The sequence below is a fragment of the Halictus rubicundus genome, chromosome 13 (genome assembly GCF_050948215.1).
Source record: "Halictus rubicundus isolate RS-2024b chromosome 13, iyHalRubi1_principal, whole genome shotgun sequence".
In the NCBI taxonomy this organism is placed as follows: Eukaryota; Metazoa; Arthropoda; class Insecta; order Hymenoptera; family Halictidae; genus Halictus; species Halictus rubicundus.
In genome coordinates, this window is record NC_135161.1 from 10,024,666 (window position 1) to 10,049,101 (window position 24,436).

General features: G+C 44.5%; 4 protein-coding genes across 7 annotated transcripts; 2 read left to right on the forward strand and 2 right to left on the reverse strand.

Moving 5' to 3' along the window:
* Positions 1-249: 249 nt before the first annotated feature.
* Positions 250-12,865, forward strand: LOC143360319 (ATP-binding cassette subfamily G member 4). 2 transcript variants are annotated; one of them, XM_076799035.1, is made up of 11 exons: positions 250-815; positions 7,493-7,610; positions 8,219-8,408; positions 8,753-8,898; positions 9,268-9,506; positions 9,569-9,771; positions 10,114-10,282; positions 10,609-10,709; positions 10,785-10,940; positions 11,010-11,250; positions 12,619-12,865. In XM_076799035.1, exons 1-11 carry the CDS (start codon positions 647-649, stop codon positions 12,789-12,791), a joined length of 1,905 nt encoding a protein of 634 aa, XP_076655150.1. In that variant the 5' UTR covers positions 250-646; the 3' UTR covers positions 12,792-12,865. The 2 variants fall into 2 exon arrangements, with proteins under 2 accessions (XP_076655150.1, XP_076655151.1); XM_076799036.1 differs by lacking the exon at positions 7,493-7,610 and having other exon boundaries at positions 674-815.
* Positions 12,866-13,011: 146 nt separating this feature from the next.
* LOC143360321 (ribonuclease Oy-like) lies at positions 13,012-15,558 on the forward strand. 2 transcript variants are annotated; one of them, XM_076799040.1, is made up of 3 exons: positions 13,012-13,952; positions 14,549-15,068; positions 15,289-15,558. In XM_076799040.1, the coding sequence occupies exons 1-3, from the start codon at positions 13,900-13,902 to the stop codon at positions 15,451-15,453; spliced, it is 738 nt and encodes a 245-aa protein (XP_076655155.1). In that variant the 5' UTR covers positions 13,012-13,899; the 3' UTR covers positions 15,454-15,558. The 2 variants fall into 2 exon arrangements, with proteins under 2 accessions (XP_076655155.1, XP_076655156.1); XM_076799041.1 differs by having other exon boundaries at positions 15,292-15,558.
* A 14-nt stretch (positions 15,559-15,572) lies between these two features.
* LOC143360320 (UBX domain-containing protein 1) lies at positions 15,573-17,450 on the reverse strand. 2 transcript variants are annotated; one of them, XR_013083246.1, is made up of 7 exons: positions 17,315-17,450; positions 17,194-17,247; positions 16,946-17,104; positions 16,501-16,752; positions 16,215-16,431; positions 15,953-16,128; positions 15,573-15,836 (listed from the first exon to the last, which is right to left on the reverse strand). XR_013083246.1 is itself a non-coding variant. In XM_076799037.1 (7 exons), the coding sequence occupies exons 1-7, from the start codon at positions 17,368-17,370 to the stop codon at positions 15,781-15,783; spliced, it is 975 nt and encodes a 324-aa protein (XP_076655152.1). In that variant the 5' UTR covers positions 17,371-17,450; the 3' UTR covers positions 15,579-15,780. The 2 variants fall into 2 exon arrangements, 1 of the variants encoding a protein (XP_076655152.1); XM_076799037.1 differs by having other exon boundaries at positions 15,579-15,836; positions 15,953-16,133.
* LOC143360322 (histone H2A) lies at positions 17,315-19,425 on the reverse strand. The gene is made up of 3 exons (XM_076799042.1): positions 19,243-19,425; positions 18,960-19,167; positions 17,315-18,333 (listed from the first exon to the last, which is right to left on the reverse strand). Exons 1-3 carry the CDS (start codon positions 19,262-19,264, stop codon positions 18,156-18,158), a joined length of 408 nt encoding a protein of 135 aa, XP_076655157.1. The 5' UTR covers positions 19,265-19,425; the 3' UTR covers positions 17,315-18,155.
* Between the last annotated feature and the right edge of the window lie 5,011 nt (positions 19,426-24,436).

The following is a 24,436-nucleotide window of genomic DNA, read 5'->3' on the forward strand; positions in this document are numbered from 1 at the left end:
TCTATACAAAACATAAGGTAAGGGACCCAATCACCGTGGGGCACAGCGATTGGTACCCCCACAGTAATCGGGTCCCGTGCCTCATTTCTGCGTCTCAGAGACGGAGGCGCAGAAAAGATAAAAATTGTCGCTTCAGTTCCACATTGATGAGCCAATGATTCGTGGAATGATAACCGCTATCATAGTGTCGCGTGCGTATCCGCGATGTTGGTGTATAAAACACGTTCAGCGTGTATGTCAGTGTGTACGTGAGCACCGCGCCGAGAACAAGGAGCTCGACAAAGCTGCTTCACCGTCAGTCTTCTCCCGCGATCTGCCGCGCGCTGAGCGTTCGTTCCTATGCACCGCGTGCATCCTGCACCACGTTGCAGTCGGTGTGTCAGCCCTCGTACAGGTTCCCAAAAAATCTCTCGCCGTCAGATTGAAACCGGAAACCGACATACGACGCGAACGAATTTATTTTTAACGCGACGGTCGACGGTTATCGATGCGCTCCGCGGTAGCGCGTGCTTTCGGAAGTGCACTCGGTCGCTATCAGTAATCTCTCTGCGGGGTTTTCAGTGCCGTAAATTGACAGGGAGAAGGCCTCGGGTAATGGGTGCAACGACACGGACATAAGTCAACTAGTCGAGCCAGAAATCGAACCATGAAGCCGAAGATCGTCGCGGAGGAGGCGATGCACCACGAGCTGCAGTTGCATCGGTCCAGCGCGCCTACGCGAGACGCGTCGGTGCCGCTGTCACACCTGAAAAAAATGGCACCCGTCGACATCGAGTTTAGCGACTTGACGTACACGGTGCCTGTCGCTAGAAAAGGTACGACGCTAATTGTTTTCAGCCAGCGGCACCTTCCCCGTCGCAAGAACGTCAATTATCGGGTAGCTTCTTTGTTGCACAACTTCTATTCGCCGACCATCTTCTAAATTTTCGGACGTTCACCGTCATGCTTCGCAAGAATTAACCCCGTGAGCGGACCTACAAAATGTTTAAAAAATCAATGATTCAGTTAAATTATATTTAACGCTAAACTAAAGCGAAATTATAAAAATGCAGTAGGAAATGACCGAATTGACTTCTTTATGCTTGGTGGGTTTTGTGTTAATATTATATTTAATACTCGTTGAGACGGTAAAATTTCATCTGAAAAATAGTTATATTATTAAATTTCAGTGTGCAACAGTTCACGTAAGAGTCAAAAATTCATACGTAACATTTAATTACTTATAAGTCATTAAACAAACTATAGTTTCTGATAGTTATATTGTATGAACAACTGTTGCGTTATTCGCGACAAAAAGATGTGTCTACAAGGAGTGCCTCTATGTTTAAAAAATTCATAAATAAAGCAGTGAATTGTTCTGAGCACCATCAATTATATAATATTCTAACAATTTTCCGCCGCCTGAGGGTATGGGAATAAATTAATTTCCTCGTTTGTTTCTAACAATGTCCAAGATTGATACCGAAAAGAGTTTTTAAAAATGAATCATTTCATTAATTTTCTCTACTTTTCACTTGGTAGGGTTAATTGATTCGGAAAAAGTGCAGCTCGATAATAGCGAACAGCATCTTAATGCATCTTTTAACAGCAACGGCAATTTTAACCAGGAGCCAGGAGCCAACCAACGTACCATATGAAAGTGAAATTAGCCTGATGCACATTACAATTTAAAATAGTTCACATATTGTAATTCTAAGAACCTGTTTCATGAAGCTAATGAGCAGCCTGCGAATATTTATGCAGTTACAAAAAAAAAATGTTTAAGTGGACAAAAGATAGCGAAAATAGAATATTAACGCTAGAAACGTCGACAGACAATGATATCGAAAAATATGAGAACGATCATTTTGACGTGTTCGGTAACTGTATTAAAAACTTGTATTATTTATAACTTACTAAAATTCTTAAGAAAAGAAATTTCTATTTCTTGCAACCCGTGCACAAAATTCTTATGTTGCCTAAAGGTCTAGTCCTAAAAAAATTGCATCCCCCATTGGGGCTATTTCTCCAAGACGTAATTTTGAATTGAATAAATATTTAATGTTTGTCTAGAAGAGCACAAAATTCTTATTTTGCATAAATGTCTAGTCCTAAAAAAGTTGCATCCCCCATTGGGACTATTTCTCCAAGACGCAATTCTCATAACAGGAATTGAATAAATATTTAATGTTTATCTAGAAGAACACAAAATTCTTATTTTGGCTAAAGGTCTAGTACTAAAAAAGTTGCATCCCCCATTGGGACTATTTCTCCAAGACGCAATTTTCATAACAGGAATTGAATAAATATTTAATGTTTATCTAGAAGAGCACAAAATTCTTATTTTGCCTAAAGGTCTAGTCCTAAAAAAGTTGCATCCCCCGTTGGGACTATTTCTCCAAGACGTAATTTTTATAATAAACATAATAAACATATAATGTTTATCTAGAAGAGCAGTTTCGTAATTGCAACGATCATGGAATAAAAAGAATCGATTTCGAAGCAATTTCCCAGACGTGCTCTTTTATAATAGCAGGCGAATAAATATCTAACGTTTCTCAAGAAGAGCAATTCCAGTATAATCGTGGAACGGAAAGAATTTTTTTATTACAGTCGCAGCGGCAATGAAACGTTCGAACGAATCCAGCAGCGAACGTGTTAATATCAGCGGATGATTAACAAGCCGGCCGAGGTTAATAATTGAATCTCGAGCGCTTAGAGGCTTTAATAACAGTTTAAGCAGACGCGCGTCGCCGTTGAATCGCTGCGCCGTTCTTTTTCGCGAAATTACACGCTCCGCGTAATGTTGCATAAGGAGGACGCCCGAAGCATTGCATCGGATGATTAGCTTGTCAAATCTGCAAGATGTTTTTTTTTTTTTGACATGTCGAATCTGCGAACGGGGCAAATAAAGGAATGATAAAAAGTCACGCGGATCAGGCGACCCGGCTGACCCCATCGTTCCTCGGGCAGTAATAATTTTTGTGCTCCGATAGAATTGTGCTCCGACTTAACGAGGTAGTGCGACTAAATCAACGAAACAATTACGGGAAGACTCTTCCGTTCTGCGGTTTGCTTCTCTTTTTTTTCGCGACGGTCAAACGTAACGATTTTATGCTAATCTGCTCGGGGACCAATTAAATCTAACGTGCCAATGAATTCCTTAGGCAGCTGCATACTTGAGATATTACGAGACTTTATGACACCGTAACGACACAGTTGCAAATCTGTCGATAACAACTGGTTTGCATACTCGCTATAGAACGATGAGTAACACAATTACACTACGAATTCCGATCTTTGTACTTGATTCGGTGGACACTGAGAGAACAGTTTTTAGCAGAAATTTAGTTACGAAGTATTAAAAACATTCTGAATTTTTGTTAATACACATTTTCTTCCAATTTAGAAGCTAGGGTAGGGACCCAATTACTGTGGGGTACCAATTCTGCGCCTACATTAATTATGCTTGAATATTGAAAAAGAGATACATATAACATACACATCAACTGATTTTAATGAAAAAAAATGTAATCTCTTTTTAAATATTCGTTACCCCCACTTAGTTCGTACCCCCACAGTAATTGGGTCGCTTACCCTACGGATGTGAATTCATAAAAATTCAGAAGTCGAACTGACTCATGGATTGAATATGAAAAGATGTAAATTTCACACCTTGTCCCCAGCGTCGACTTAATAAAAATATCGTGCAACGTGTTCGGTTCTACGCCCATAAATCTCTCGATCTAATCGTGCAGATTCAATTAGCGATGATGACTCACAACACAGAGATTTCACTTTCGAGAGCCAATGGATTCTTTACGAAGGATGCATAATCGCGCTTTGACGCACTGTTGTTTTCCTATCGCAAATGCATACAACGTATAAATCTACAAACCAAATAGAACGCGATAAAAACAACCGAATAGAACGCTATAAAAACAACCGTAATCGACTGCAGTTCTGTTCGAGACACGTGTATAATCGTTCCGCATTAATGATCCCATAACGTGTGATCGAACAACTCGAGGCACGCTATCGATGAAAATTAACTCGTCGCGGCAAATAAAGAAAAAAGTATCGTGATCATGAAATCATGATCAATGGGTGACCCGGACAAGCGCATCGACACATGCGACAACTATGCAAAGTAAAAGGTAGAATACGCGAGTTGCGTCAGAGTAAAAGCATGTCAGTATCCTTCGTGTCGCTCTCATTCATTTGTTGCGCGTAGGATAGATACCGAGCAGATTCATAATGACTATCGATACGGAGTTACAATTATCTAGGCCAAACCAGCCGATGATGGTGTCTTGCAATGTAGACGCAGTTGCATAGTGGCTTTCGAGCGGAAAAAAGGAGGCAACAAAAAAGACGATTTTCAGGGTCGCTCCTTGTGTTGAACTGTTTGCTCTTCGAATGACTATACCGGCGCGCAGAAGTGTTTGCCTTAAACTGGTTGAAAATATTGACACTGGCAAAGAAAACGTTCCTGACAACACTCGCCACTATCCGGCGAACCTTTAAAATATTTAGAATATTAAAAAAAGTTTTTTCCATTAAACTCAGTTGATATGTTATATATCTCATTTTTAAAGCGTACTGAATGGGACCCAGTTACTGTGGAAGTGCCAATTACTGTACCAGTATTGATTTTACTTATTTTTAAAGCATACTGAATATTAAAACTGGGGTCCCTTGTCCTATTTAGTTTAATTGCCAGGAATTAAAAATTGAACGTGAAAATGACTACCTTGATACTGTGTAAGTCAGAGGAGACCCAGTCACCGGAGCCTCCGGATCGAAGAACACAATTCCCGATGCAGCTCATTCCGCGTTACCCAATCTCTCCCGGAGCATGTTAAAAAAGTCGTGCATCGAAAACGAAAGGAGGCACACCGTTCCGTGCATACAGATTTTTCTGCTCCCACGAAAAAGGAATAAGCAAAAATCTAACGACGGTTCGGAAGAAGTTTTACGTATTTTCTTTCCGGGAGCGTGGTTTACTGCGCCAGCGTCGTTTACGGCGCAAAATTGCGGGCTTCCGCGAAATGAACGAAGTCTCGCAAAAGTAATTCAGTCCTATTACGACCCTAATCGCCGCCGCCGGGACCATTGTAATTCTCCGAGTTTCGCTTTCTATGCTTCTACAATCGCTCTCCGGCCTTTCTCTTCACAGATAACCGAAGGATGTTGTTCCGACTTGTTTGCTCCGACATAATGGCAATTAAACGTTCTCTACCGTGGAAGGAACACGGTTCGCCTAATCACAGACACGAACACAAATTTTCCGCGACTGCTGGAACACTTCGGTATCGTTTCGTTCTGGTTCAGTATCAAAATTGCATCATTTTACCAGGTTTTCTTGCGCCCCCGTGCTTCTTCAGCGTAATTCTGCCTGGAAAAAGTATGTTCGTTGTAATTAGTGAGCACGATTTAAATTTTCACGTGAGGACAAATTTTCCGCGACTGCTGGAACACTTCGGTATCGTTTCGTTCTGGTTCAGTATCAAAATCGCATAATTTTACCAGTTTTTCTTGCGCCCCCGTGCTTCTTCAGCGTAATTCTGCCTGGAAAAAGTATGTTCGTTGTAATTAGTGAGCACGATTTAAATTTTCACGTGAGGACAAATTTTCCGCGACTGCTGGAACACTTCGGTATCGTTTCGTTCTGGTTCAGTATCAAAATCGCATAATTTTACCAGTTTTTCTTGCGCCCCCGTGCTTCTTCAGCGTAATTCTGCCTGGAAAAAGTATGTTCGTTGTAATTAGTGAGCACGATTTAAATTTTCACGCGAGGACAAATTTTCCTAGGCTACTATAGTCCCCCAATATCATACGTAGCCCGGCAGTGGGGATAGATCTGGGACTTTTATCGGCCAGATATTTGGGACATATATCGAAAAAGGACTGTGTATAAATGCACATTCGCGCGTCATCGTTCCGATCAAGTTAAACAACATCTAAGTTGAATCGTTTTACAAGTCTCTACCGTATAATTGTAATTGAAAAAGTGTGTTCGTTGTAATTAACGAGCACCAATTGAATTTTTACGATGTTTCTGACGTTCATACAAGCTAATCATACTCTGTTCCGCGACGAATCAACCCAATGAGTCCGCTCGGCGTTTAATCAGTCGGTGTGTTTGAGACGTTGAAAAAGGAATCAATACTTTGTGCGTGCAACGCTAGCACACCTCACCCGCTATATATCGGATTAGACAGAACCCCTTCTTCCTGCTAACTATGAAACGGCGAGGCGTTGCCAACGGCGTCGGCGAACGAGAAACAAGAAAAGGAGTTACGTCGGACGACGTGTTCGACTGTTAAACGAGGGAGCCGCTTAAATATTTAATTATGCTAACGACGCGATTTACATGTGAAAAGTGGCGACCAAATGATTCGGAAGCTCGTGTGTTTACGATCGACGAGTGCGTTGCACTCCATTCGAAATGATTTCATTCAAACAGTTTCACACTTTCCCCGAATTGCCTGGCTCACAGAGTCGAGCTGCTCCTTTGCCTTATCGATTAAGTACTGTGATGTAAAGATTTTTAGAAAATCCATGGAATAGTATTCATTTTTAGCCCTGGGATCTCTTATGGTCCCAACAGAATTTCTGTATTATATTACAGGATAATTGCAAATACCAAGTTCCTTGAATTTGTTTAGTACATTCTGATCATTTAGGCTTACATTGTATAGTTAAAACTATTCTAGAAAATTTTAACAGAATTTTCGAAAGGTCCCATACTTCGCAGTTCGAGCAATCATTGTTCCATTTCAGGGTTAAGCACATTCAGTTTTAAACGTTCTAGTCTTTAACATTCAGTGTGATCAATCTCCTGACGTATAAAGACGTCTCGGATATATTATGCATGACCTTATGGTCAGACTGCGGATCTTTATGCAAAATAAACTTTGCGTTATTACAAGAGAATTGCATGAAAATGAATTTTTTCTCTTAATAATATCCATGATTGATAGTTTTCGTGTTGCACCTACTGATTTTTGTCGTAATTGCATGAACTCCGTCTACTTATGGCAGTGTACGCTAACAGCAAAGAAGGGTGAATAATTTCAATTTAAACATTTTCTTTGGAGAAATTACAGACTTCTACTTTCTCGATTAGCTGAAGATTAGGTCGACACGACTGGCAAGTAATCGCACGAGCAACAGAATTTGCGCTGAAGTTACAATCTCTATTACAGCACCGATACGAACTGTTGCAGCATCGTCAACTTTAAACATTTAATCAATGTTTAGAAATGCGGATCTACAGACAGTTTGTTGCCAACTCAACGTATATAAATATTAGAATTATCGAATGCCAGTCCAAGGTACAGGCTTTTGCAAAGATCCGTCGACGCTGCACTTGCTCGGTGTTTTTCCGCGGAAACTTCCCTCCGAGAGAAAATCAAAACATTTTCATCCTTATCTGCGGTTACGTTCGTGCCGAACGACGAACAAATTTTGCTCGTTACGTGTGTAACATACTTCTGGTATGTCGTAGGTTCAAAAGTGATTCTGAGAGGCATTTGCGGACAATTCAAGTCCGGCGAGTTGACGGCGATCCTTGGTCCTTCTGGCGCCGGGAAATCCACTTTGTTGAATATCCTCGCAGGATACAAGTGAGTCTAACAGCTGATCATTTCTGTTCTATTGTTCCGTTCGCCACGCGCGATCCGAAACGAAACGAATCAGGTCAAAGTCGCGTCACTTTGTCCCCCAAAGCACACTGTCAAAGATCGTTGACCTCGCGACCCGCGCCGAGCGACAGGAAGCTTCGCCTAAGTCGGAGCTAGCAGCGCGAATCCTAACATCCTAGACTGATCGATCTTTCTTGTTCTCTGCAAACAAAAAAAAAACGAGGCTTACGACAATGCGATGAACGAAAGGTGTTTCCATTATTTCTTGGAAACAATAGAGAATCTGGGTCAAGAGTTACGTCTTTAATTGCTCGGATAGTTAGCTGTTAGGTGCAGGTAAATTTGATTGGACCATTTTGCTGCTGAAAATTTGTATACCAGTTTTCATAGAGGAAGAAACGTTGTAAGCACTACGTGTAATGTTTTTGGAGAGACGAAGTATGATTTTTTAATATAAAACAGTGTCCCAAAATAATTGACTAAGAGCATCGCATCTTGTTCAATTAGAAATTATCAATCAAGGAAAATAAAGACCTTCAGAAGATCTGCGTCCGCAGATTCTAATTTTTAAAGCACCGACGAATTTTCAGTGTGACAGCAGGATTGTCAGGCCACGTGAGCGTCAACGGTCAAATACAAACGGTGGACCATCTAAAGACCCTCTCCTGCTACATCATGCAGAAGGACATGATTCAACCGAGGCTAACAGTGTCGGAGGCAATGCAGTTCGCAGTGGACCTCAAGCTGGGCAGAATTTCGAAAAAATCGAAATTCGCTATTGTAAGCACGCTCTAATAGAAACCGCTATTTCCCACACGTTCCCGAAACGCTATAACGAAAGCGATAGAATAGGCGGATGTTGAACGCGACGATGTATTCTTGGAAACATGCTAGCACTCGAATTGCATCGCGTGGCATTATTTGTATTCCCGACGCGCGCCACGGGACGCTGGCAATCCTATGGGGAAAGGAGCTTGTTTCGGCATGGTTTCATCATCGTGCGAGTTTTGTCGGGTTCTGGAAAAAATTTTAAAAGGATTATTTCGGCGGACGATATAAAATTCACCGTTTCAATAAAGTTGCGCTCATTGGTCTGTAGTTGAAAGAATTTCGTGTGATTCTAGATCACGGAGATCCTCGAAATTCTGCGACTGAAAAGCGCGTGGTCCACGGTCACCGAGATGCTGTCAGGTGGCGAGAAGAAGAGGCTGTCGATCGCTCTGGAGTTAGTGAACAACCCTGCTGTTATATTCCTCGACGAGCCCACCACGTGAGTACACTTTTACACAAATAATTGGGCTGCGGATGATAAAAGACTGCGGCAAAATAAAAATCGTCTGCACGAAATATTTAATATCTGCACGAACTATATTTATAATATAGTTCCAATGTAAGCATCGCCGTATCGATGTGGCATCGAGTGAAAAATGAAGTTCATAAAACAAAGGAGGATTAAAGTGCTCGAGCACGTGAAACACGTATTCACGAGCAAAGACAAAAAAGCTGATAACTGCTAGAGAGGCTCTCAAAGAGACAACGATTCATGCTTGTTTGACGATAACAACGCGATACGCGAATGAGTGGTCGCGTGCAGAGCTAAAAGAGCACCTTCTGTCACTGACATAGTAATCATTTTCAGAGGCCTGGACGAGATATCAGCCACACAGTGCATCGATCTCCTAAGATGCCTAGCGGGCCTGGGCAGAACCGTGATTTGCTCGTTGCACACGCCAAGTGCATCGGTTTTCAGCAAGTTCGATCATGTCTACGTTGTAGCCGAGGGCCAATGCGTTTACAGAAACACCGTGAACAACCTGGTGCCGTTTCTTCGGCAAGCTGGCATCGAGTGTCCGAAGCATTACAACCCCGCCGACTTCAGTGAGTTGAAATCGCCCCGTTGATCCACGACACTGATAAATCGCTATCCTCGATTCTTCCAGTGATCGATCTGTCCTCGGGCGAGTATGGAACGGATTGGATCGGTCGGATGAAGAACCTGGTCGATACCGAGATGCCTATTCCTCCTATCTGCAGATCGCCGGGGAAGAACGATCTGCTCGCGAAAAGAATGGCCAAAGTGTCCTGGTTGGACCAGTTCGTCGCCCTTTCGAGAAGGATGATCCTGCAGTTGAACAGGAACAGGGTATGCACCGCCTTCCTGGCCCTAATTAATCTCCAATTAACCCTTGTCTTAAATCTGGCTTCAATTTGCCACGAAACCTTCCAATTTTTCCGATGTTCAATTCGCCAAAAAATCTGAAAAAATTCATGCACGATATTTACTCCTACACACTGATGCTGTGAATATCTAAACGTTGTCGCTCTTAAACTTCAACGCATGATTTCTAACAGCCGAAATTTTTGCGGCCGACACCGCGGAGTTTAAACAATTTTACCCGGCCCTAATTTCAAGGAGACCCCTTAGAGGAGTCTCTTAAGATTTAATCTGAGACTTGTTCCGGAACGTTTGGTTGCTCCGTTGCAGAACTACCTCTACCTGAAGATAGGTCTGCACATCTTCCTGGGCTTCATAATCGGCGGTCTGTTTCTGAACGTGGGTGACGACGGTTCGAAGACGCTGTTCAACTTCGGCTTCTGCTTCGCCTGCCTGATAGTCTTCCTCTACGTGCCAATGTTACCGGTATTGCTGAACTGTAAGAGCTAATGATGTTAGCAGGGGGACTAGTCGCATAAAATATTAATAAACCGTTGCTGTCGAGACATCGCAACATCGCGTGTCGCGTGCATAGAAATGGGCGGTGAGCTCTGTTTAACAAATCGACGACTGAACGACATGACACGTTATTAAACCCAATACTCCACGACCCGAGCAAGACAGTCACGTAACCCGAGAAAACGTGTTGTTTATCGGATCTCCTTTATCAGAAAAGTTTCTAACCGCGATTGTCTAGCCCGTTTCTCTCCCAGGGCTCTGGCTCTTGGGAACCTTCCTTTTCTCAGTGCAGCGTTGAAATTACAGTTCCCTCGGAAGTGCAACTGGTTAAGCGGGAGTATTTCAACATGTGGTACAACCTGAGCCCGTATTATTGCGCTTTCACCTTAGTCAACATACCCGCGCAGGTCAGATTACAACGAACTTCTGTCTAATTGATTCCGGAGGCGGTTTGTTTGTCAATGTTTTTACGTGTTCCGCAGTTGTTGGTGTCGACGATATACTTGTCGATAGTGTATCTGATCACGGGGCAGCCCTGGGAGCTCTTCAGGTGTGCATTGTTCTTCGGCATCTTGTTCATATGCATGTTCATCGCCGAGAGCATGGCTATGGCTATAGCGAGTACTTTAAACATCGTGGTACGTGTCGCGATTTGATCTCTACCGTATCTTCTTGCAATCGGACGAAAGATAAAGTCGAATTTACAGAATGGAACGTTCGTTGGGCCCGCGCTGACTGTTCCGCTGATGCTGGTAGCTGTGCAGGGCATGGGCGAAACCGAGGCTCTGCCGATTTATCGCAAGCTGATTATGTATCTCAGTTACATACGATATGGTCTGGAAGGTCTCATCACAGCTCTTTACGGCTACAACAGAGGGAAACTGTACTGCCCGCCGTCCGAAATTTTCTGCGAGTTCAAAATGCCCAGGCAGATCCTCCTGACTATGCGTAAGAACCTTCTCAGATGCTCTGTTATAGATAGATCTGGAAAGAGAAATAGAATGAATTAACTTATCAATTTCTTCTCGGAATTCTTTTAATATTTCTACTGTTCCAAATTTGCTACTACTCAGTTTTACTATTAGGACCGTTACGCACTGTCGCACCGGTGACCACTAGGCACGGGAAAATATATGAGCACTTGGTGTACTCGTATGCACTAGTATGCACTTGGTCGCTGCAAGTAATAATAATTTTTCGTCTCTCGGCGACTGGTCGACAGTGCGTAACGGCTCTTAGTGCATAAAATCCGCAGTCCGGTTATAGACATATTGTTACACGGGGTGATGGAACAAAGGGTTCGAGTTACCATTCACTATCGCTGGTCGACGATTTTTAATTCTTATTTTCCAATTTTTTTTCATTTTTCCGGAATTTCGTAAATTGAGAAAAATTACTTCGAGAGCTCTGCTTCAATTTTGAAAACGATTCTGTAGAGTCTTCTAAATGTTTTTGTATAATTTTATGCAAATTGAGCAATGTTGAAACAGGCTGGGTTACATTTGGGCTCAGATTGAAAATTGTCTGTCGGTGTCTCAGTCTCCTCCAAAATTATTTAAACATGCTTATATGTATATAATGTTATAAAAAAATATAGCGTTGTATTTGGGAGAGTACAGAGAATATTTCTACGTAAAAATCATTCGCGTAGCTCTCACGGTTGGAGCAGAAAAAATTCCTAAAATTGCAAATGCGATGTGCCTTCAACTACGTCTTCCTTAAAATTAAATTTCTCAAAATCTGAGGATGCTAGAGATAAATAACTTTTGAGTTTATCAAAATTGTCTACTGGGTTTCGCAAACGCAAAATTATTGTCGGTAGGTGCAATTATTTGACCCTTAGCACTCGAATGGCGACCGTGAGGCGCCACTAAAAATTCCTGTATCATTATTCAAAATATTTTCTACATTATTAAATTTGTTTGTATTTAATAAATTAGTAAACATTTCAGTACTGTACGAGTAAATTGCACCATTTTCATATGTATAGCATGAAAAAATATATATAGAAGGAAAATATTCTAGATCGGAAGAAATGTTTCGTTTTAGTGTTAAAATGGCTCCGAGTGCAAAGGGTCAATATGCATCGATGTACCTATATCTGAAGACCTAGGTTATACGCTTTCATAGTGCTTGCTAAATAGAGACCGAAACTAATATTAACAAATGCGTTTGGGAGCAAAAATAAATATTTGCAAAGTTACCATTTTCGAAAGTTTTAAGCAAAGCGGTTCTAGACAAGTACCGTTAGAACGCCATTTTCAATCGCCCTGCGTAACGCTCAGTAGAAACAATACGAGCAAATTTTTATTTCAGAGATGGAGCACGTTGTGATGTGGGTGGACATCGTCGCGTTGGTGTTAATTCTCATTTTCCTGAAGGTCCTGACGTATTATTTGCTAAGACAGAGGCTGCGACCGAACAGGACATTCCAAGCGCTCAATCTGATCGGCAGACTAGTGAAGAGTCATTTGAATATCGATACATGAATCATAGTTTTGTAATCTCAGTGACGACGCCTGTACAGAACACCAGTTTAAATAAAACTGGAGACTTTCCTGCATCCCCTAACTCGAAGGTGGCCTTTCGAAACGATCGATACTAATTTTCTATTCTTCTAAGCAGTGGGGTATTCGAGGAAGCACAGTGTCATTAAAATATGATTAATGACGCACTGTGCACCGTGTTATTCATTCGAAAACGCAACAGTGGCGACTCACCGTGACGAATGACGGAACCCGAACGAGAGCGTGCACGCGACGCAGCATGGTTGCATACAGAAAGGATCGACCGATGCGTCACAAAGAACAATGCAACGAATCTGTTGACGGAAATATGCTGATCGATGATAAAGTTCCCAGTAATCGTGCTGCACGCGTGACTCAGTAACATCTGTTTGCCGCGTTGCATTCGACTGGACATGAAACAAAATCGTTTAAATAATGCTGCGTTATGTAATATGATTTGTATCGACACAAGCTCGTCCAGGTGCCAATTTACGAGCAGATAAGTCTCAGACGTTATCGCGAAATTGACGTATGCGTGCACAGTTGCGTTGACATACAAACAGTTTTAAAACCGAAACTAAAGTTCCCAATTTTCGTGGGATCGATAATCTTAATTATTTAGATAGTCGAATATTTTTAAATGCGCGATAGAGGAACTCTCAACTTGCGAGTTCAGTCGTACTTTCTCTCGACTATGCTTTATAAATTTTGTAACGCGTTTAAGAATTGACTGTAGTGAAATGTCTACGGGAAAAGAGGAAATCGATAGACAATCGTAAGATTAATCGTTATCTACGTTTACCCTGCGACAGAAAAACGGGCTCCTCGGTCGATAAGCAACAAGTACATTTTTTTTTTCTTTTTTAGTGTTCACATTACTTATCTAGACGCTGTTAAAATATAATTTGTAATACCGTCACCGTTGACATTGTCGAGGGACACAGGTAGTTGACCATTTGGTACATAACACGAGGTCGAAATGGTGGGGCGATTCTTATAAAAGACGCTGAGAGCATAGCACACGAGCGTACCCGACTAAAGACTCGCTTAGTCGTCCACAGCTTTGTCCACGAGAACCTGTTTCACAGAGATGTTTACACGAAACGTAAACTTATTTCTATGTTTGCTAAGCGCGCTCAGTGGGTGAGTAACAAAAGCTCCAGTTATAATTATAGACTCGTGTCAATTGTGCAAATACGTCTAATAAATAGGCGCGCGTTGTATTTCGGCTGGGGACGAGTGATCTAGGGTAACACAATATTTATGATCTCAATGACTCCAAATCTACTGTTTCCCGTTTCGCTCCGACACGCGCAGAGAAAACAAAGAGTTGTACAGCACGCAAATAAATTGTATCTAGCTCTGAATACATAATACTATCAACGTTCTCGGACGATAAACGTGCACGTTAATATTAAACTATTTTTAAAATAATATTTGTAAACTTGGATCCCGAATAAAAATTTTCTATCTCTTAGAAACCTCTCGGGTCTGCCATTTAGGAAGGCAATTTTTCATCGCAAACTTCTCATCAACTTTTCTTCAAGGAAAAAAATCCTTTTTATTTAGAATTATTTACGTTATAAATTGTTTTCTTTTTATCTCATATTTCACCGAAAGTAGTTGAAATTATTATAATAGGAGTAATCGGTACGGTACGACATTCCCCTAGTTGTGCCCCTATATCTACCTAAATAAATACAAGAAAGTATACTGTATTGGAACGATAATGATCGCAGGCACGTGACAGCGAGGTCTAAGGAATTCGACGTGCTAATTTTCACCCAACGATGGCCGAAATCGATTTGCATTGTGTGGAAAGAGGAATCGCCATCGCACAGTTGCGCTTTGCCGACAGATAGCTCGGAATGGACGATCCACGGGCTTTGGCCGTCCCAGTTTCATAGAATAGGTCCTCTGTTTTGCGATCCTAGCAAGCCTTTCAATCCCGCCGCGTTGATACCGCTGGAGAATGAAATGAAGGAGAAATGGATAGACATAGAATTCGGAAGGGAGTCTTACGGGCTCTGGAAACACGAGTGGAACAAGCACGGCACTTGCGCGGCTGTGCTTCCGCCACTGAGCACCGAAGAAAAATATTTCGCGATGGGTCTCTCTCTTTTGAACCAGTATGATATGAAGAACGTCTTGGCATCGGCGAGCATTCTGCCTGGAGGGAACTATGCGTACAGCGATCTGAACAACGCGGTTCAACAAGCTTTGGGAGTACACCCTGTGATTGTGTGCAGGAAAGACAGGGTAAGAGCTCGTTGAACCTCACGCCGACTACCATTTTAAATTAATATCAATGTCTAGACTGCGGATTTTTATGCGAAATACAAATTGTTTCTGTCAATTAGAAGCTACGGGAGCTTACGTAGACATTTAATTCTTGTCTGAATAATTTTATAGAATCGAAAACTAATTTCTTCGATAAATGCTTGCAATCCACAGTCTATTAATGTCTAAACAATTTTAGGAGACTGGATACTCGTACCTGTTCGAGGTACGAATCTGTTTGAACAAGGCGCTCGAATTGATCGATTGCGACGGAGTCTACGAATATCCGACGAATTGCGATCCTTCTGTGGACGTGGTGTACCCTGGTGAGGTGTCGCAAAATTACAACGTCGTTAGGGTATAACTAATACGATACTAAACGATATTGACCTTCCTACGATGACTGCTACCATTAATTAACGACTACTTTCGCCTTTAAATTGAAAATAAACTTCCCAGTATTTCCAAATGTGTGTAGTCTCTTTTATTCCGTCGACTCTCGTAAACCATATCATTCTCGAACAATAAATGTCACGGCAACTCTCGCACTGTATATAAATTACAAACGGAGAATAGTTCTTTAGAATAAAAATGCTGCTTTTTCGATGAACGACTCGCTGGACATTGTACATTGATATTATTTAGTTAGAAGCCGTGTGTTTAGTGGTTGTATGGCAAGTAGCTCTGGTATTTACGAGGACTGCTGCACTTTCTTCTTAACAATTATTACCGATGCTGGTACTAAGCCTGGAATCAATTAATCATGATAATCACGCGAACGGATTTCGCTTCAGCGAAGATCTCTCGATTTCTCTTCGATCACCGCCTAGATCATCGTGAACAGTGGATTACTGATTACACACCTAGAACATCTAGCGGAGTATCGTAATCGTCTTCCCCAAAAATTTTCTTTGGAAAATTTGTCATTAGGCAAAACGGTCCGGTTTCGTCTGTTCTGTTCATTTCAATAAACAACCTCACAGCAGATAGCTGCTCTTTGCTCCCAAATGTTTGCGTTAACGTTTGCCCATTGGTAAGTCTGATCTAAATCGTTGCACTTTAGCGTTTCAATCGGAGGTACCTAATCTACAAAAAATCTGCTCAAGCAAATATGCAACTCGTTACCTGCAGCTTCGTCTCGCTATAGTCCTTTCTGGGAGCCGTTGTAGAGGATGAAGGCACAGACGGAGGTGGCTGAGGAACCTCCTGAGCATTAGCCCTCGCTCGCCTAGCAGCTTTATCTGCCTCGATTTGTGCCCTTATCCTTTGTCTCGCTAGCTTGTCCTCTTCCTTCTCCTGCTTCCTTTGTTCCAACATCTTTTTCGTTTCTATCTCGTCCCACCTACGTTCGCAACACCCAAGCAAATATTTTTAACGATCGTCCATCACAGAGGACAAACACCGAACTTACTTTTTCTTAGCCTCTGCCATTTCTTTACCAACGCGTATCCTGTTTCTCTCTCTCGCGAATGTATCTATTCTCTCCTGTTCCTCTCGTTCCTTGTTCTTCTGTTTCAACTTCTCCGTTAATATTCTCAGCTGCTCTTTCCTCTCCTCCTCTGTAAGAGGCTCCTTCTCCTCCGTGCTTTCCGAGAATCTATCATGACCAGACTTGGTCGCATGAAACTCAACCGCCAAGTTAGTTTTGAATTGCTTGCCACATCTAAAAGTGTTCGATATCAGGTAAGATCAAAGTCTGCTCATTATCGATTCACCCTATATTCACCCGATATTGTTGCTCAAATATTCAAATACTGTTAAACTATGCAGTACAAGCTGGCAAAATAGATAGAAACTAGAATGAATAAAGCAGCGAGAGAAGCTAAGACCGCAAAGGCTTGAAGTAACACACGTACACGTCGCATTTCATGGACTTGGCAACCTCAGTAGTCGATACTTGACTGCTGGCAGTGGCTGTGCTGTCTTGTGCTGGAGTCTCAGCGGCTGACGTCGGGACGCTGTCGCCGAGAGTCTGTTCAGGCGTCGGTTCGGCATCGTCTGAGTGAGCCAGCAACCTTAAAACGATGTTAATTTTTATGAATTAATTATTCAAAATTCAAATCGCCACCGGACGTTACGAATAATCTTTTAAACTAATTCTTACCATTCCATTGCCGGAACGACGCCTTTGTTTCCAGTGATCTCCAGGGCCTTTTCTCTGAAAGAAAATACATGACACACAATTGCAGGTTAAACGTACACAACAACGAGTGAGAGAACCTTACGCTTTCGGTAAACTGAAGCCCATATCGAGAAGCATGTTTACATCGCTCGACGACATCGTTCGTAATTTTATTTCTTTCAAATTAATGTATATTTATCATCAACAAAGCGGTGTTCAATGACCTAGCGATCAAAAACTAAACGTCACGTTGAACCGACGCGCTACCTACACCAATTTGCACGTTTTATAACTACGCATACCGTTGCACGTATACCGGAAGTTGTTTATGTCGTAATTTTGAAAAATGTAATGAATGTACTTTTCGCCTCTAGTTCGAACATGTAGCGTACGTTACAAATAAACTATGTATGTGCTTGTGAAATATTTCACGACTACGTTGTACGTAAGTATTTACATTCTATTAAACATTCACACAGAGAAAGGTCGTTGTTACTTAAAGTGAAGAGTAATCAGTTTATTTCTCACTCTAAACGTTGTTTACAGTCAACAAAAACATGTAACCCGTTATAATTACCATTTGTTGTAGTTCATCAAACATCGTGATTTTTTGTAAAAAATCAGTCAAAACGAATAAGAAAGAGATGGGTATAGATTGTAATGGAAGTAAATACTTAAATTATGCAACTTATATGTAGGTACATGAAATATTTAGCTTAAGCGAAAATGCAATGTGTACTATCGCGGTTAATTAAATGAGAGAGAAAGATATTATTCGGTGATAGACGAATAAATCGCGCTGTTAACTCGGTTAATTCTACAATGTTTGTGATTGGAATAATGATTGTGATTTTCATGTGTTCTAGGTATTGATTTTCTTTTTTGAAGATCGAACAATGAAGAATATAGCCCTAAAGTACTGTTAAGTTAGAAAGGTTGTTATTCTAATATTCCTGGGATGCTTTGTCGCCTTTTGAAGAGCTACCGGTACTGGTCTTCTTCGGCAATAGAACTGCTTGGATGTTGGGCAGTACACCACCTTGAGCAATAGTTACACCGGAGAGCAGCTTGTTCAACTCTTCGTCATTACGAATAGCTAGTTGCAAGTGACGTGGAATTATCCTAAAAGCCAGAGAAACATATACAGCCGTTAAATATCTGAAAACCTGTAAATTGGACATAAGGACAACAGTGTGACCATGAATGAGAAGAACTTCTGACTTTCAGATAATAGTATACATACTTATACAAACACAATTTATGGATGTTTCGCAATCTCAACACATAATATACACCTTTTTTTTATTGAAACATACATACAAATAGGTTGAAACGAATATTTACGGAAGATACGCCAGGTATATCACTATTTATGATACCATCGGAAATACAGCGATTCTACAGAAAACATTGGAGTGCATTTTTTTAAACGAGGGCTCGTTCTCGTATCTCGAAAATCGAGCTGGAACATCGATCGAACCCACGCCATTAGATGCAATAAATCGTGAAGAGAGGATTGCTTGATCGACAGCACGCGTTTCTCGAAAACGTAGGCTCGCGTTCTACGGTTTCGATTTATTTTTTCCCCCAAAGAATCGCCGTCTTATCGATTGTACCATGAACACAGAGACACCGGGGTGCTCGTGTAAAAGCGAAATAACGAAATAATGTGCAAATACAGGAAGAGGGACGTTAAAAGAGGAGGGGGAACGGGGGGTAGAGAGAATGGAAAGGCTTGCTCAACCAACCTTGTCTTCTTGTTGTCCCTTGCGGCGTTCCCGGCTAACTCAAGTACTTCGGCCGCCAAATATTCCATAACCGCCGCTAAATAAACCGGTGCTCCGGCTCCGACACGTTCCGCGTAGTTTCCTTTTCTCAGAAGACGATGGATTCTTCCGACCGGGAACTGCAGCCCTGCCCTGCTGCTGCGAGTCTTCGCCTTTCCCTTAGTCTTTCCTACAACCCAAACGATCCACCCATTTTCCAGATCGGCCCAAATTCGCCACTTTTCGTACGGAATCCTTTACTTACCACCTTTACCACGTCCTGACATCTTTCTCAAAGATTAGAACTGGAACTGGTGCACAAATAAAAGATGAACTGCTTCCTTGCGATGCTTAACTGCGAATGAACCTCTACCCTGGCCAACGACGGTTATGCGTATGGACGTCAGATATTTTGGCGGCGACAGTTAGGTCGTCGCCTAGTTTGCGCGGGAACGCTACCTCTGTTCCAACGGAACACCGTGGCGCCATTATCGCGAGGGAAAACTCCCTAGATATATATAGAAATTATTTAAATAAAATCGTCCTTCTTGCCTGTAAGAGATTATTCAATACCGCAGAATTAATATGCTTTATGATATATAAAACTGTAAATTTGAAACAACCGCTACAACTACTTTTTAAAATGTATTACAACCCTTACGTAAACTGCGTGTACCTAGATGTGCTGACAATCTCTGAACCCGCTGTCACTATGTCTCACTATGATGAAATAACGGGCAATAATGCGATCGTTACAATACAGTTTCTTCTAATATACTTTCTCTTGGAAAGATCATACCACAGACGAGGTATAGGATAGACCAATGCGTATCCAATGCATTTTCGTGTCCCACGTTTGTGGGGTCACGTAACCCCATTACCATTTTCCTGTCACATCCTGTATTACCAACTGGAACTAAAATCTGCTGACAGCGTCGTTAGTGGTAGGAATTAAAATTAAAAATAGCTACATATAGCCACAGACGAGGTATAAGAGTAGACCAATCACCATATGGGGTTTCGTGTCTCACGATCTGAAATACCGACATCGTTAACAACAACTAGATTTCTTACGCCCTCTACGCTGACGAACGACAAATGTTGCAACTAGATCCACAAGAAGATTAGCCCATATACCTATTATATAATAAATGAAAGGACCTCCGATCGAAGGAATACCAATTTTAGGCAAAAATATCAACTTTAAGAAAAGGAACTTTTGAAAAGTTCCGAAGCAAAGTTCAATTAGAAATGAGCTCGGGCAACGACGAGATATATATAAAGACTGCCAGCCTTACGGGAGAACGTGTCGCTCGAAAAATACGGTGTTTTCTACTGCCCTCTAGGATAGATTTTTGCTGGAGTAAGAAACAGAAGGCCAACGACGGTATTTCGTCGGTGCAGAAGACCACTAAGGAAATTCTCGTCGGTGAGAAGGTGATTCATCACGGACCCATATCGATTATCAAATGTTATATTCTCCGACCAGAGTTGGGCAAAATATTTATCTAAATAAAAATTTCGAATAACGAATAAAAGATAAAAAAATTTAAATTTCCTTATTCGAAGGTTCGAGTAACGGATAAATAATTTTATTCGACGAGAATTTATCCGACGAGAAAAGATAATTTTTTTTATTCGAAGTGGATTTATTCGAACTTCGAATAATTTTTTCATCTTATATCTGTATTTTCTATTCGAAGGCTTCTAATAAATCTTCGAATTACTTTTACCGAGCGCCGAGACTCAAGGACCCAGCGACGACAAACGACATACAATGTAAGCGGATGGAGAATCGCGCATGAATGAAAGTTTAAACTTTTAGATTTATCAATATATCCTCATAAAGTTGTGACGATCGAATGGAGGGGATTTTTCTGATTTAAATGTGGTCAAATTCGAGTGTAATCGAACAAGTTTCATTGATACGCAATGTCACGATAAAAATTACAATTTCATTAAAGACAGTCCAAATGACGTCGTGTATTGACTCATTTTCGTCGGGATAAGCTCTAAAAGTCATTCGTATTAACAATATTGTTCTGATTAAAAACATAAAAGCATAAATTGCTAATAACGCTTGATCTTCCATTGTATGCCATATGGCAGTAGCTTGGTCTTCGACGTTCGTCGCTCGTCGGCCCTCGTCGAGCGTCGTCGCCGTTTATTCGTCGAGCTGGCAAAAGTTATACGAAGATTTAGAGCCCGCGGGCAGCCCGGGCAAATGCCCGAGCCCGCGGGCAGCTCGGGCAGCCCGGGCAAATGCCCGAGCCCGCGGGCAGCCCGGGCAAGTGCCCGAGCCCGCGGGCAGCCCGGGCAATAGCCCGAGCCCGAGCCCGCGGGCAGCTCGGGCAGCCCGGGCAAATGCCCGAGCCCGCGAGCAGCCCGGGCAAGTGCCCGAGCCCGCGGGCAGCCCGGGCAGCCCGGGCAAATTCCCGAGCCCGCGGGCAGCCCGGGCAGATGCCCGAGCCCGCGGGCAGCTCGGGCAGCCCGGGCAATAGCCCGAGCCCGAGCCCGCGGGCAGCCCGGGCAAGTGCCCGAGCCCGCGGGCAGCTCGGGCAGCCCGGACAGCCCGGGCAAATGCCCGAGCCCGCGGGCAGCTCGGGCAGCCCGGGCAGATGCCCGAGCCCGCGGGCAGCCCGGGCAAATGCCCGAGCCCGCGGGCAGCCCGGGCAGCCCGGGCAGATGCCCGAGCCCGCGGGCAGCCCGGGCAAGCGCCCGGGCAGATGCCCGAGCCCGCGGGCAGCCCGGGCAGCCCGGGCAAATGCCCGAGCCCGCGGGCAGCTCGGGCAGCCCGGGCAGATGCCCGAGCCCGCGGGCAGCCCGGGCAAGTGCCCGAGCCCGCGGGCAGCTCGGGCAGCCCGGGCAGCCCGGGCAAATGCCCGAGCCCGCGGGCAGCTCGGGCAGCCCGGGCAGATGCCCGAGCCCGCGGGCAGCCCGGGCAGCCCGGGCAGATGCCCGAGCCCGCGGGCAGCCCGGGCAGATGCCCGAGCCCGCGGGCAGCCCGGGCAAGCGCCCGGGCAGATGCCCGAGCCCGCGGGCAGCCCGGGCAGCCCGGGCAAATGCCCGAGCCCGCGGGCAGCTCGGGCAGCCCGGGCAGATGCCCGAGCCCGCGGGCAGCCCGGGCAAGTGCCCGAGCCCGCGGGCAGCTCGGGCAGCCCGGACAGCCCGGGCAAATGCCCGAGCCCGCGGGCAGCCCGGGCAAGTGCCCGAGCCCGCGGGCAGCTCGGGCAGCCCGGACAGCCCGGGCAAATGCCCGAGCCCGCGGGCAGCTCGGGCAGCCCGGGCAGATGCCCGAGCCCGCGGGCAGCCCGGGCAAATGCCCGAGCCCGCGGGCAGCCCGGGCGAGTGCCCGGGCAGATGCCCGAGCCCGCGGGCAGCCCGGGCAAATGCCCGAGCCCGCGGGCAGCCCGGGCAAGTGCCCGAGCCCGCGGGCAGCCCGGGCAAATGCCCGAGCCCGCGGGCAGCCCGGGCAAGTGCCCGAGCCCGCGGGCAGCTCGGGCAGCCCGGACAGCCCGGGCAAATGCCCGAGCCCGCGGGCAGCCCGGGCAAATGCCCGAGCCCGCGGGCAGCCCGGGCGAGTGCCCGGGCAGATGCCCGAGCCCGCGGGCAGCCCGGGCAAGTGCCCGAGCCCGCGGGCAGCCCGGGCAAGCGCCCGGGCAAATGCCCGAGCCCGCGGGCAGCTCGGGCAGCCCGGGCAGCCCGGGCAAATGCCCGAGCCCTGGGGCAGCCCGGGCAGCCCGGGCAAATGCCCGAGCCCGCGGGCAGCCCGGGCAAGTGCCCGAGCCCGCGGGCAGCCCGGGCAAGCGCCCGGGCAGATGCCCGAGCCCGCGGGCAGCTCGGGCAGCCCGGGCAATAGCCCGAGCCCGAGCCCGCGGGCAGCCCGGGCAAATGCCCGAGCCCGCGGGCAGCTCGGGCATTTGCCCGGGCTGCCCGAGCTGCCCGCGGGCTCGGGCATCTGCCCGAGCTGCCCGCGGGCTCGGGCATTTGCCCGGGCTGCCTGAGCTGCCCGCGGGCTCGGGCATCTGCCCGGGCTGCCCGCGGGCTCGGGCACTTGCCCGGGCTGCCCGCGGGCTCTAAATCTTCGTATAACTTTTGCCAGCTCGACGAATAAACGGCGACGAGGGCCGACGAGCGACGAACGTCGAAGACCAAGCTACTGCCATATGGCATACAATGGAAGATCAAGCGTTATTAGCAATTTATGCTTTTATGTTTTTAATCAGAACAATATTGTTAATACGAATGACTTTTAGAGCTTATCCCGACGAAAATGAGTCAAAACACGACGTCATTTGGACTGTCTTTAATGAAATTGTAATTTTTATCGTGACATTGCGTATCAATGAAACTTGTTCGATTACACTCGAATTTGACCACATTTAAATCAGAAAAATCCCCTCCATTCGATCGTCACAACTTTATGAGGATATATTGATAAATCTAAAAGTTTAAACTTTCATTCGTGCGCTATTCTCCTCGTCGCTGGGTCTTTGAAGCTCGGCGCTCGACAAAAGTTATTCGAAGATTTATTCGAAGCCTTCGAATAAAAGATACAGATAAAAGACGAAAAAATTCTCGTCGAATAAAATTATTTATCGGATACTCGTCGAATAAAGATACTTTTTTTATTCGAACCTTCGTATAACGAATAAAGATAAAGTATCTTTTATTCGAATCGGCATTTAAATAATTGTTTATCTAAATAATGCTCAACTCTGCCTATGGCACACCAAAATCACTGGCATGCAAACGGAGAGAATATTCGTCTCCGATATAATGTTGCACGGAGAAGCGGACAGCGAAACTCAAGAACCTTCGTCGCCGAGGAGTGGGCCTCACATTGTCGGCTATATCGGTGTGACACCAGAAGACCACTACTAATCCAATTACAAAACTTCTTTATTTTTCGTTATTTTTTTATGAAACTTTTACCAACATATTCGTGGCATTTTTCTGATTAAAATGAAACCAAATATGATATAATTCCGATGATATTTACTTGTGGAATGAACGATTGAAGTTTCGGACACGAAGAAGGACAGCGTATGAAAAGAAAGAGACGCGGTGAGTCCTTCTCGCCTCGAGTTCGACTCCTTGCTTTTCGCCGCGTTGCACAGTGCGGACAAATTGCCGTATTTCGGGCAAAAGTCTAGATGAGGTTACTAATGTATATGTATTGACAATTGCTCACAGAAAATGAAATTTGTAACGCGACGAGAAAACAATAAAGCGTCAAGACCCCTCGTCACCCCCCCCCCCCTCCCGTTGTAACAGAAGAATTGCGCCGAGGCAGCGCGGCCGGCGGTTCAAGGGGAACCGCGGGGTCTGGAACCTTCTAGACCCCTAGTAACGCGTTATTGATAAAGATAGCAACGAGTCCATATAAATATCGTTAGATTACCGCGGAGCATGCACTCTTGCTGCACCTGTAGGAGAGGACGAGGTAAGACCACGGC

What these genes read in the sequence shown, in the direction of transcription:
- LOC143360319 (XM_076799035.1), top strand. Translation starts at nt 647, where the DNA reads ATGAAGCCGAAGATCGTCGCGGAGGAGGCGATGCACCACGAGCTGCAG. An exon ending in TTCCTCGACGAGCCCACCAC is followed by an intron (nt 8,899 to 9,267) that starts GTGAGTACACTT and finishes AATCATTTTCAG; the next exon opens with AGGCCTGGACGAGATATCAG. An exon ending in GTTACCGGTATTGCTGAACT is followed by an intron (nt 10,283 to 10,608) that starts GTAAGAGCTAAT and finishes TTGAAATTACAG; the next exon opens with TTCCCTCGGAAGTGCAACTG.
- LOC143360321 (XM_076799040.1), top strand. Translation starts at nt 13,900, where the DNA reads ATGTTTACACGAAACGTAAACTTATTTCTATGTTTGCTAAGCGCGCTC. An exon ending in TTGCTAAGCGCGCTCAGTGG is followed by an intron (nt 13,953 to 14,548) that starts GTGAGTAACAAA and finishes TAATGATCGCAG; the next exon opens with GCACGTGACAGCGAGGTCTA. An exon ending in TTGTGTGCAGGAAAGACAGG is followed by an intron (nt 15,069 to 15,288) that starts GTAAGAGCTCGT and finishes AAACAATTTTAG; the next exon opens with GAGACTGGATACTCGTACCT.
- LOC143360320 (XM_076799037.1), bottom strand. Translation starts at nt 17,370, where the DNA reads ATGTCGTCGAGCGATGTAAACATGCTTCTCGATATGGGCTTCAGTTTA. An exon ending in GGCTTCAGTTTACCGAAAGC is followed by an intron (nt 17,248 to 17,314) that starts GTAAGGTTCTCT and finishes ATTTTCTTTCAG; the next exon opens with AGAAAAGGCCCTGGAGATCA. An exon ending in AAGTCCATGAAATGCGACGT is followed by an intron (nt 16,753 to 16,945) that starts GTACGTGTGTTA and finishes GAACACTTTTAG; the next exon opens with ATGTGGCAAGCAATTCAAAA.
- LOC143360322 (XM_076799042.1), bottom strand. Translation starts at nt 19,264, where the DNA reads ATGTCAGGACGTGGTAAAGGTG. An exon ending in GTCAGGACGTGGTAAAGGTG is followed by an intron (nt 19,168 to 19,242) that starts GTAAGTAAAGGA and finishes TTTGGGTTGTAG; the next exon opens with GAAAGACTAAGGGAAAGGCG. An exon ending in AGGGACAACAAGAAGACAAG is followed by an intron (nt 18,334 to 18,959) that starts GTTGGTTGAGCA and finishes TCTGGCTTTTAG; the next exon opens with GATAATTCCACGTCACTTGC.